The sequence below is a fragment of the Monodon monoceros genome, unplaced genomic scaffold, assembly GCF_005190385.1.
Source record: "Monodon monoceros isolate NGI ecotype Baffin Bay Population unplaced genomic scaffold, NGI_Narwhal_1 Super_Scaffold_18, whole genome shotgun sequence".
Taxonomy (NCBI): Eukaryota; Metazoa; Chordata; class Mammalia; order Artiodactyla; family Monodontidae; genus Monodon; species Monodon monoceros.
Genome location: NW_021703774.1, coordinates 173,061,253 through 173,074,046, shown reverse-complemented (window position 1 = coordinate 173,074,046; position 12,794 = coordinate 173,061,253). Strand labels below are relative to the sequence as shown.

Below are 12,794 nucleotides of genomic sequence, written 5' to 3'. Positions count from 1 at the left end.
AGCCACAGTACTTTCTGTTTGAATCTCTGTTCAACTGCTGCCCTTAGTTTGAAGGATCTTAGAAAACTTCCTTATATTTGGCCCCTTAGAAATTTTTTCCTTCAACAACTTATGAGTGAACTGCAGGGCCTGTTGACTTTACCTGTACCTTGAGACTACATCATTCTTTTGGTTTTTTTTTTTTAATTCTTTTGGTTTTGATGAGATAAATAATGCCAGTCATTTACAATGGCCCCTTTCCTATTGGGGGGCAGGTTGGCATTTCCCACCCGTTGGACTTAGTGTCCAGGGTGGAGAGCAGACAGGCGGCGTGCAAGCACACGCTTCGTGTGTGCTGAGTGATGTGAAGGTTAATACCATCAACAGTTTTCCTTCCATCCCCTACGTGGCTCATTCGTACGTAGGAAGATTTCATTAAATAATATCATTACCAGAGGTAGGTAGATAATCTGTCGGTCTGCCAGCTTGTAGCCATGAAACCCCAAACTTTATCCTTTGAGGGCTCTTCAGAATTCAGCTCCATTGCATAAGAGGGACCAGTGTGAGTGGCTCTGTGTGTTGTATCTTACAGAAGCCTTCCCAGCCAGTGTACGCTCAGCGCTTTGCCAGTCTCTGTCTCTACATCATGGTCTCTTCCTTTCAGACGCTAGCAGCGTAGCTGGGGAAGCAGCCTGAACATTAGAAGACAGCACAACTGTGTCTTCAGTTACATGGTGCACACTGTAAGCACTGAAGAATTTAAGAGAGTGGGGAGACCAGAGATGACTTGCTTATTTAGGGAAGGCTTCGAGGAGTTAACACAGCCTGTGGAAGGGCTGTGCTGCTGCTGCTGTGTGTGTAATGTTTACACAGGTAGAGGCAGGAGAGGGAGGCCTTCTAGAAAAAGGGCATGGTGTGGGCACAGGTGTAGGGACGTGGATAAGCACGGCCAGGGGAGGGCTACCTGCTGAGGAGTGTGAAGAATCAGCTTGAACAGGGAAAACAGGAAGAGATTACTGCAGCTCTTAAAAGCTAGGCCGAGGGGATTAGATTTGATAGAACCAGATACAGGAAGCCAGTGAAGGTAGGGAACCAACATAGTCTTTTATTTAAGCAGATTTTAAATGTGAGAAATAAGTGGTTAATTTGACCACAGTATTGTGCTTATTTCTATGGACCTGGGATAAACTTGTAGGATTTTTAATCTTGAAATGCAGACTACTGACGTTTACTTTTCTTCTCTGTTTTATCTCCCCTACCAGATTGCCACAGCAGTGAAGTTTCTACAGAATTCTCGGGTCCGCCATAGCCCACTTGCAACCAGGAGAGCATTCCTTAAGAAGAAAGGTACCGGTTCCCCATGGCCTTGCGCAGTGGCCTGCACAGAGGGGCTGGGGGCAGGGCGGATGGAAGCCATAGTATTGATGAATGATCTCCTATAGCTGTCCCACTGTTGTACGGGTGGGGGTGAGGGGAGCCCCCTGGTAAGGATGCAGCTTCTTTCCTTACAGTAGAGCAGAGGTGGTAGGATTCAAATAATTGTGAGCACCAGACGTAAGGCCAACAACTTAGCCCAGGACAGCCCGGCACAGGCTGCGTTCAGCAGCAGAAGAGGCCCATGGATAAGACTGGGGAGGACTCTTGCTTTCTGGTCTGTTCTTCTGATAATGACCCTGGCTGCAGAATGGCTGGCTTTAGGTTAGGAGGTCAGCTGCTTCAGTAAAGAATGAGGAAGAAAGAAATGAAGGACGAGGGAGATGAGATGACTACACAAGGTCAGGTTAAGGTCAAGCTTGGGGTCAGTCTGATGTATGGATTGAAGTGGTAAATTACTGGTTTTATGGTATTTCTGTAAGCAGGTATTAAATGGATTTTGACAAATTCAATATTGTCCGAAGCAGACAGAATCTATTTTGGTTTTATTGAAATTTAGGACATGTTTCTTTTTTTTGCGAAATATAAAAAAAACCCAAATCAAACAAAAAAAAGAAATCTGACTTTTCATCCTTTGAACGTTTAATTTTCTGGAAAGCTAGGAAGTTGTTTAAAGGCCCTTAAATACCATGAGGGAGGGAAGTGAGTTTTCTCCACCCCCACTGAACAAAACTCTTTTTCCTTAAGGAACTGGAATGTCGGCCTCTAAATTCTGGGTTTTGAGCTTTAAGTCATTAGTGGCTGGAATAGAAGACAGTGTGGTTTGGTGGTATTTCTTAGGTCTGCTCAACGGTATCCCACTGAAGTGATGCCACAGAACCTGGTCCCAGGGCTGCGCTCGCAGGGTTTGGGCAGAATCAGCCCAAGCATTTCATTCACAGGCAGCTGTTTAGAGGCAGCCTCAAGGCCGGTCCCTGTGACTGAGTTGATGATGAGGGGTGCTGGGCGCTTCCTGGCGGCGTGATGCTTGCCCCCATCAGTAGGAGATTAGGAGATTATTAAAATTTGGAGTGTGCTGGCTGGCCCCCTCTGCAGCCATCATGCCGTAAAAGAGTTTTTCCTTGAAATATGTGTACCTATGGGGAGTAATTAATCATAAAAGCTTAGGGATTTCAGCTCTCTCATCAAAGCATTGAAGCTGGGGAAAGCTGAGCCTAAAAGCTGTGCTGATTACCCGGGGTAACCTGAGACAAAATCTATGGTTGCCGAGAGATCCTTCGCCCCAGTATATTGTGCAATATTATAACTGCCTGATCTTCTCTTCCACTGACAATGACCAGTTATTCCTCATTTTCTCTCAAACGCAGCTGGGTTAGAATTTCATTTGCAGAAGGTATTTAGAGCAATTTAGAGACAAATGTCTCTGGTGTTTGCTCGGCACTTCCCCACTGCAGGCTTTGCTGAGCAGTTTGAATATCAGGAGCTCCATCTAATCTGTTTAATTTTAATAAATCCCTGACTGGGAGAGGGAGAGAAAAAAAGAAAGAGAGAGAAACTCTGGGCCAAATAATACTTCTTTTGACTTAGTTGGCTAATAATTACTGTAGTTATTATTTGTTGCTCCTTAAAAAAACCGCCAAGAAACAGCAATCAATTAATTCAACTAAGAGTGTTTACGCTGCGCTGAGAACAGAACAGACAAAATCCCTGCCCTCTCAGAGCTTCAGTTCTACCAGGAGAAGGCAGATGCAGCCAGTGCTGTGTGGGAATGGGTTGCACTTCTCAGTGGGGTGATTAGAAGGTGTCTCCTCGGGGAGGGTGACATGGGAGCGAAGACCTGAAGGAGATGGGTATTTGTTGGTACAGAGCGGGCAGAATTCCTTCCCAACCCTTAATGTGGTCTAGAGTTTTTAGAATTTTCGGCAGCAGGAAACTGGAGAGACATCCTACCTTTCTTCTTCTAAAGAGAGTTTACCCCACACTCAAACCTAGAGTCACTGGACTTAATCACCCATCTCCATTATCCTCTAAAACGCTGCTTCAGTCAGTAATCGTCGGCTTCCGAGTTGCATCCCGATAGGGTAAGTTCCAGCAGGACCTTTCCTGGGCAGAGGATTCCAAGGTTTGATTGGCATCTGGGGAAGAAGAGCCCTCTGTGGCTTTAAACTTCACTTTTCACATTTCCGGCAGTTCCTGGGGTCAGGCATACATGATCCCGGAGCTTGGCACCATCGCTGATGGGTTGGGTTGAGGGAGGAGGGGCTGTTGTGAAGGAGCGCATCTGCCCTGTCCCTGACAGCAGTTGGGAAGGAAAGGGAGTTGGCTCACTGGTCTTTGGGGGTACGGAGCGTGTCTTGAGGGGAGGGACCAAGGTCCTGGCATCCTCCGGTCCTGTCTCCCCACAGGACCCGTTGCACTGGTGGGTTGGAGCGCTGCCTTCGGGCGAGCTCACAGCTACTGTAGTCTCGGCTTTTCCTAGCGAATGCCACTTCGGGGAATTGCACTGGAGCACTGTCTTGAATTATAATCTCAACTTTCTTTCTTTCTTTCTTTCTTTTTAAATAAACATCTCTTTCCTGAAAAGGCAAATCCAATTTTGTTTTTCTTTTAATATTATTTAATATTTAATATAGAAATTGAGGCCCCTGTAGTGCATGTCAGTTCAGTGGAAAATGAGGGTTACTTTAGGCACATGAGCTGAGGTTGTTTTATTGTGAATCCGCAGCCCCGAGCAGGGGCCTCGTTCCCTCTGTTACTGACAGGTTAAATGTGTGCCCTCTGAGTCTGGGGCTGGGGAGGCCGGGGACAGTGGATGGGATAGGGTTGGAAGAGCATTGGTTTGCAAGGGTCTTTTGTGTTCGTGTTTTTTTGTTTTTGTTTCTTCGAGATCTCTTTTGGATGCTTTAAAGTCTGAACATGGAGTCATTAACGAGAACCATGACGTTATTAGAATCATTTATCATTTTCTTTGAAGCTTCTACTGCCAGTTTGTGTAATTTACAACATTTCTTTCTTTTATCGGGAATTTTTTGGATGCAAGAGCAAAGCAGCTGTTCACCTTCAGAGTATTAGAATAAGTGTTTTTGTTTTCCTTCCAACCGCTTGATTCTGCAGATGACATCAACTGCAGAGTCAACCACACATGAAGATAATTGGCCTGTGTGTGGGGTGTAAGCCCTCATAGAACTGGTCTATATATAGAAGCAGTTCTTGCCAGGCAGGGATCACATCTGGGGCTTTAAGCAGGCTGCGATCCAGGAGGTTGGAGTAACTTAAAAACAGCAGTAGGGTCAGTCCAGAAAGCTGGAGGCTTGGATATTGTTGTCAGTAGGCTTATGTTGACTTGACACCCTGTCTGACCACAGAATGCAGGAGGCAGTCTGCTTGCAGACACGTTTGGCAGGCTGGGTATAAGGCGGGTAGAAGCGATGCCTGTTCGTGTCGAGTAAAGAGGTAGATGAGGTGGGGAGAAGACAGAGTCGTCTGTTAGCCCCCTCTAATACATCTGTTGCCAAACAGGGTTCTAGAAAAAAGCTGAGCATCATCTGGTTTTTTGTGTAATTCAGCACCTGGGTGGTGCTGGCTGACCCTTTGGCTTATTGTGCCCTTCTCAAGTGTATAAGTAAAGGGCTGTATTCTCCCTCATCTAACAAATAGTCCGGGGTGGGGGGAGGGTGAAGGAAAAAGAAACAAATAAAACACACCACCATGCTTTCTTATTCTAAAAGGTGAAACAAGATCTTATCTTTCTTCTGTTCCTGGAAGCGGAACCCCCAGTAGCAAAACTGCCTCCTTGCTGGAAATGAGCTTGAGGAGGAAACCTGATGGTCTTCACCTTGGTAGTGGGGTGGAGGTGAAGGGCTTCTGTCACTGGAGTATTTGAAGGGGGAGTGAATTCTTACACAGATTTCAATTTAACTCTCTTTTATTACTTTTCTTTTTTATCATTTACCTCCATTTCATGAGGTAGTTTGCATGTCCTTGAATGGAATCTCGTTACCATGAAAGCTTTTTTAGCATTGATTTCATAACAGTCTTAATTTAATAGCTCCATCATTACTGAGTAGCTCTGGGAGTGGGGCCTTGGCTTTCCAGGTCACTGACCTTTTAATTACAAACCTTGTTCTGATGGCCAGGTTATCGACTGGACAGCTCCCAGCTTGTGCCCCCAGGATGAAAACGAAAATAACTGTGTTTCCTCCCCCATCTCCAGGAAAAAAAAATTGTAACCTCATGTGTTTCTAAAATTAATTTTCTCCTTCAGCTTTGCTTTATAATTAATTCTTTAATGTGTCTTAGTAAAGCCAGAGGATTTTTATAACGCTGTTTTTTCTAGAGCTTGGGTCCAGCGGATAGCGGGGAGGGGGCGGGGAAGAGGGACGAAGAGCTTGCCAGCCACCACCCCATGCTTGATCGGCGTTTCCTCGTCCTCAGAAACTCCTGTGGCTGAGCTGGAAAGAACAGTATTGGCTCTGTGAGGGGCTGTCGGGCCCTTCTGATTCTTTGTTAAAGAGATGTGGATTGTGGCATCAAGATGTGGATTCATTCCTGCATTTGCGGGAGTCATCGAGCCTTGTGTATCATGGACATTTTAAAGAGACGTTCCTGTTCTTTTCTTTGAGAAAAGAACAGGGTTGGACGAGTTTTCTTTACTGTGTCTTAGCTCTCTGCTAGTTTTGGGTGACTAGAGGGAACTGGGACCCTCCACGTGGGGTTTCTGCTCAGTTGGGAGCTTGGGTCGATCTAGGTTCTCCCTCACTGATGATGAAGAGGGAGAGAAAAAGGGGAGGACTGTGGCCTGTAAGTAGGACGACCATCGGTTCTGGTTTACCCAGGACTGTCCTGGTTTTAACACTGGAATTACTATGTCTTGGGCAGCCCCTGAGGGCATACAAGCCTTACTCAGGAGTGAGAGCTACCGAGAGAGACAAAGCAGGTGTTTTTGGAAGCCGGGGGAAGAAGTCCACTAGCAGTTGGTCCCCGAGAGTTCAGCCTGCCGTCGAGTGGCATCTTCCTCAAACGCTGCCTGCTCGCACTCCCCTGGCCCGGCCCGGCCCAGCCCTGCCCTGCCCTGATGTGGGTCTAGTGCAGGGGGTCTCTGGCGGGGAGGCCGTGCCCTGCAGGCGAGGGAGGGCTGCCGGAGCCGACGCAGAAAGGGCTGTGTGTGGCAGCCGCACGCGTTCCCGAGGATGATTGAGCATCTCCATCCATCTGTTGTGAACGGAAGTCTTCCTTCCCTGCCAGTCTTGCATCTGCATATCCGTCACCTGCTGTTCTGGACCAGCCTATTCATCACACTGACTGGTGTTCCCCCCATCAATTTTCCTGCTCCCCTTGTTATCCAAACTTGTCTTAATTCCACAGATTTTTCTCAGCATCCAGGATGAGAGCTAGAGCAGCCAGACTAGCTGAACATCGTGGCTTCCCCATTCAGAGGGGGAGCTGGTAGCACGTGCTCCCTGCCAGACGGCTGAGTCAAGTGGGTTTCTGCACTTCACCCTGCGATGAGGGGACAGTAGCACTGAGGAGCTTGGAGGGGGAATCAGCTCTTTTAGATTTACTGAGTTGTTTTGAGATTTTTCTCTGAAAATGAAGAATGGCTCTTCCTTTCTTAGCTTGTGTGCCTGGAACAATATTACAAAGAAGAGCAAAGCGACACCGTCATGTACAGTAGTATCATTTTTAAAGGTTTTTTTTTTTTTTGAAAAGGTAAGATATGTACATGGTTTCAAAAATTCAAACAGCGAAGAAGAATAGACAGTGAAGAAGTCTTCCTGTCATCTCTCGCTCCTGTCGCCCCCACCATCCTCTGTCTCAGAGGATGCTGCTATGAACAGTTTTTGTGTATCATTCCAAAGATCTATCCATATAAAAGCACGTTAATATTTATTAACATAAACACCTTTTAAATACAGTGGTAGCATATTTCACACTTTAGCTTATGCTTGCCATTGTATCTTGGCACTCATTCCACATTAATACATACAGATTTGCTTCATTCTTATCAGTGGCTGTGTAGTATTCCATTGTCTTCCTGTATCATAATTAATGTTTGAGTCAGTCCCAAGTTAGTGGACATTTAGGTTGATTCCTGTCTTTTGTTGTTTCAAACAGTGCCTCAGTGAATATTCTTGCATATGCATTTTCTTAAAATTTCAGGAGATCATGTCCCCCCCCCAAGAAAATAAAACTGTTTTCTAATATAAACATGACTATAGGTAGACAGAAATTAATAAGAGAAAAAAACCAGTGTAACAAATTATTATTAACACTTAGCACAGATTTGGATTCTGAGGGGACATTCTGGTCACTGGTTACATGAAAAATGCTTTCTTTCTAGAAGAATCCTTTTTTAATCCCATTTTTTGAAGGGATATGGGCTCATAAATTTAATTTTTGATTCAAAATAAACATTCAAATAAATGGAAAGCTTCAGAAACTTGAAAGTTAGTACCTGTTTTCAAATGAAGTACAGTTCATCAGTATCCATGGGGGATTGGTTCCAGGACCTCCAGGGATATCAAAATCCAAGGATACTCAAGTCTCTCATATAAAATAACATAGTATTTGCATATACCCTACACACATCCTCCCATATACTTTAAATCATCTCTAATTTTACTTATAATACCCAATACAATGTAAATGATGTAGTTGCCTGTGTTCAGCAAATTCAAGTTTTGCTTTTTGGAACTTCCTGGAATTTTTTTCTCGAATACTTTTCATCCATGGTTGGTTGAATCTGTGGATGTGAAACTGGATATGGAGGGCTGACTGTCGTCTCTCAGTATCCAAGCAGGGATTGGTTCCAGGACCCGCCAGGGATACCAGAATCCATGGAAGCTCAAGTCCTGTAGTCTGCCCTCTGTATCCAGGTTCAGCATCCATGGATTCAGCCCTCCTCAGGTTGTGTAGTACTGTAGTATGTATTGACAAAAATACGCATGTAAGTAGACTTGCGCAGTTCAAACCCGTGTTGTTCAAGGGTCCACTGTATGGCTTAGTTTTCTTTTGTCGTAGTTGGATGTGTGTGGGTCCTGGGCCATAGGTTAGGTGGTCAGCCTTTATTCAGTGCCTGGTGTGTGCAGAGTACTATTTATTACATTAGGGCTTCATGAAAGGAAAATGAGGTACTTGTTTTACAGACGAGAAGCTCCTTGGGAGGTGGGAATGGATGCTGAGTGCTTATCAACCCTATCTATGTCTGTCCATGAAACATAGCAGTACCTCAGAAGTCAGCAAAATCTGATGAGGGAGCCACGGAGTATAAAGCTTGGTAGGACTGTGAGCTCCTCAAGGGCGGTGACCACGTCTCACCCTCCTGGCGTCCTCAGCAGCGACACAGCAGCCTGGGTCAGGGGCTCATGAACGAGGGTTGAGTGACTGGGTGATGAGAGTTAGAAGACACTGGGGAAAGTTTCAAAAGGATGTCAGTTTTCCCTAAGTCTACAGTTTGTTTATTTGTTCAATCCTACATACCTGTAAAATGGTTTCAGAATTGCTATCCCATAGGCCTTTACCCAATACTCTAGTGTTTATATAAACAGTGTTTATATGCAGTTCTTTTGTCTTTAGTCTTATTGAATCCAGTGAAAACACTGTTCTTTCAGAGTTACTTAGGTCAGCAGAGCTCAGTTTTGACCTAGACATTGAGGGAGGCAGTGGGTGTAGATGGTCGGAGAGGAGCGGGAAGGGCATCATTAGCGAGGGGAGGCTTATGCAGAGACACGTGTGCAGTTGGCTGGGTTGGCCCATGGGGTCCTCGAAAAAGAAGAGAACTGAGGTTGGTGAGATGGGCAGTGAGCAAGGAGCCAGTGTTAGAACTCAATATTATAAATAATAGTTGAGAACACTTTCTGAACCGGTTGAAACTCTGTGAAACTCTATTTGAGGACATTACTCTGGGCTCTGTACTTAAACTGAATTGGCCTGCCGATAATAAGACCAGCCACAAGGAAGGTCCTGCCAAGTCCTTTGTTAGGTGTGGAGAGTAGCAGTAGAAATGGAAATAGAAATGACAACATATTTATGTAGAGAACTTTGTGGTTTACAAAACACATATATTAGTTAATGTCTTCTTCACTGTAAACTTCTCCGTGATTATAGGCAGGTTAATAGATATTTGTTGAATGAATGACTACATGATTTAAATCTCCCATTTTACAGATGAGGAAACTGAGGCACAGAAAGGTTAAGTAGTGCAAATTAATGGCAGAAATAGAACTAGGATCAAGTCATCTGACTAGAGTTCTTTGAACTATACAATCTGCTTTCTGGAAAGGAAGGACAGAACCACAGACATGGTAGAAAAAAAGAGTAAGCCATGCTCAGTAGTAGATGGGATGTGTGAGGTGAGGAGATGGGACTGAAGGTGACCCTCAGGGTTGTTACATTGTGTTAAGAGGCTTTATTGATGTGTAACTGACATACAATAAACTATACATATTTAATTTGTACAATTAAAAAAACTTGACCTATGTATATGTACCTGTGAAACCATTGTTGTAATCAAGAAAATGAACACACTGGGACTTCCCTGGCGGTCCAGTGGTTAAGACTTCGTGCTTCCACTGCAGGGGGTGCGGGTTCGATCCCTGGTCAGAGATCTAAGATCTTGCATGCCATGCGGTGTGGCAAAAAAAAAAAAAAAAAAAAAAGGACATACTGATCACCCCCCAGATGTTTCCTCATGCCCCTTTGTTCTCTTCTTCCCCCCACCCCCCCATAACCCTGGTTCCCAGGCGAACACTGATCTGCTTTCTCTCACTGTAGACTAGCTTGCATTTTCTAGAACTTTATATAAATGGACTTGTGTGGTATGTATCCCTTTTTTGGTCTGGCTTTTTTTGTTTTTACTCAGCATGATTATTTTGAGATTCATCCATGTTATTACATGTGTTAGTGGTTCATTACTTTTTCTTGCTGAGTAGTATCCCCTTGTTTGGGTATCCTACAGTTTGTCCATTCACCTGTTGATGGACGTTTGAGTTGCTTCCAGGTTTTGGCTATTAAAAGTTAAACCTGCGGGCTTCCCTGGTGGCACAGTGGTTGAGAGTCCGCCTGCCGATGCAGGGGACACGGGTTTGTGCCCCGGTCCGGGAAGATCCCACATGCTGCAGAGCGGCTGGGCCCGTGAGCCATGGCCGCTGGGCCTGCGCGTCCGGAGCCTGTGCTCTGCAACGGGAGAGGCCACAACAGAGGCCTGTGTACCGCAAAAAAAAAAAAAAAAAAAGGTAAACTTGTTGGTATCATAAAAATTCATGCAACAGGAACCTCTGGAGTTCTGGGCAGAGGGGAATTTAATGTAAGAAGTTAGGCATTTACTCCCTTATGAAAGGGCCGGAGGAGCGGACACAAGGCCACGCCTCCAGGAGTGACTTCCAGAACACTGAAGGACTAACTTGCTGGGAAAGCTGCTCCCTCTGCTCGGCCAGGAAAGTAGGGAATTAGGAGGCTACCACTTGGAACTTTTGAGTTCAAGAGCACACCCTTTTTGCTGTGTTCCAGAGATCAGGAAGTCACTACTGCCACCACTGCAGTCATTGTGTCCTGACATCCGTAAAAACAGCGACAGGACTTTGGAATATGAACTTAGCTTCTACCTCTGACAGAATTGCCTCTTGACCCTCATGAACGAAGCTGGAGGCTAGAGATTGGACACTGTATTAGGAAACCTTGGTGTTTCCAGTATTTGCTTGACAATGTCTTGGTGTTTGCAACCTCAAATGCAGCGCGTACAGGTCTTTTGCCTCATTTCCACTTTCTGAGTCACCTGTGAGTGCACCTAATTCCCAGCCAGAGTTCTAGTAGCCGAGGAGTCTGGGAAGTGTTGCTGTTAGTGTTCCAGCCTCTGGTATCAGAAGTCCCACTAGAAAGAGGTGGGAGTGGATGCTGAGTGCTATCAGAGGAATCCATAGGAGAAAAAAGATTCACAAATGCAACATAATTGCCCCCAAACAGGGTACCAGCACATTTATATCACAAGCCTCTTTCATACTGAAGGCTTAACTTGGTATTTTTCAAGCCGTTTCGATAACAGCCTACAAAATGAGGGAAGCATTCATTTTGCTGCAAACGATGCTAACAGAAAGAGTCAGCCAAAAGAGAGTTCGTGTTTTCAGTCTGGAAGCAGGTGGCAGTGGTTTACGTGTAAATATAAAGTATTTCATTCACCACAGAGCAAACTGTGTATATATAGGAGGAAAGGATACTTTTTTAGTTAACTGTTTTTGTTGTTCTCGAGAAGAGCTGGGCCTTTAATTGTTAAGAAAAGCAGTAGTGATGTATCTCCAGTTTGTTCCAGAGATAAATATTGATGTGTTCTGTATCACCACTGGCCTTCTGAGATGATTTTAAGAATACTTATCCCTCCTTTCTGGCCTCACTTGGGGATGCAAGTTCTTCTAATGAGATTTGTCTGCTAAGGGTAGGCAAGGGAGTTTTCACCAGAGGGACTACGTGAGACGTGGGTCGTTGGAGCTGCTGGAAAATGTTGGAAGTAGGGAGGGACTTGTGAAACTTAGCATGAGGTAGGACTTAAGGCCATCTACTGAAAAATATTTTATGTTGATTGGACTATAATTAGAAGGATTTTTAATTAACTCTGGATAGTAGTCATTCACTAATCCATTGTTATATTTACATTTTTGAGTCTATGCCTTATAAAAATAAATTTATCTGCTGCTGCTGCTGTGTGTGTATTAGAGTATGTGATTTGTGGAGCATAAGTTAGCGTGCTTTTATTTTATTTTTATTTATTTGTTATTATTTTTTGTGTGTGGTGCACGGGCCCCCTCACTGTTGTGGCCTCTCCTGTTGCGGAGCACAGGCTCCGGACGCGCAGGCTCAGCGGCCATGGCTCACGGGCCCAGCCGCTCCACGGCATGTGGGATCTTCCCGGACCGGGGCACGAACCCATGTCCCCTGCATCGGCAGGTGGACTCTCAACCACTGTGTCACCAGGGAAGCCCAGCGTGCTTTTATTTTAAATGTACTTTTCATTGTAGACTTGGCTGGGTTGGTCAGTCAACAGCTTTATGTTCTTTCCATTTTTGAAGTAGAGGCAACTCACTAAAGGTCTTCAGTAAGTAGAGTGATGGGGCTCTCGTTCTCTCTCTCTCTCTCTCTTTTTACAGACACATGCACACACACACCAGCTTATATTTAAATTGCGCTAAGAACTGAATGACTGTACTGATTTTTCCATTCCAACTTTAAACAGACCTGTGTTTGGTTTCTAAAACATTCTGGTAGGAGCTGGTCTTCTCAGATCTCACCCCTTTCATCAGTCAGAAGACTTGGGAATGCTCTAGTCTCTTACTGTTAATTATTCTTTTTAGATTTAAAGCCCTTTAAAGTAATCTTTCTGTAGTTAGATTGTTGAGTAGATTGTCTTCAGCAGTATGGTGGTCTTTAAATTTTGTGTAGATTTTCAGTTTGTT

General features: G+C 44.8%; 1 protein-coding gene across 2 annotated transcripts in view; it reads left to right on the top strand.

Moving 5' to 3' along the window:
• Nucleotides 1-12,794, top strand: part of PEX14 (peroxisomal biogenesis factor 14) — a 138,086-nt gene that overhangs the window by 50,371 nt on the left and 74,921 nt on the right. Inside the window, exons 1-2 of one of the 2 annotated variants that reach the window (XM_029227223.1) lie at nt 582-722; nt 1,242-1,326. In XM_029227223.1, coding sequence (XP_029083056.1) covers nt 711-722; nt 1,242-1,326 — 97 coding nt within the window. In that variant the 5' untranslated portion in view covers nt 582-710. Of the gene's footprint in view, nt 1-581; nt 723-1,241; nt 1,327-12,794 lie in introns of those variants that run through there. The other variant, XM_029227222.1, reaches the window with a different exon arrangement.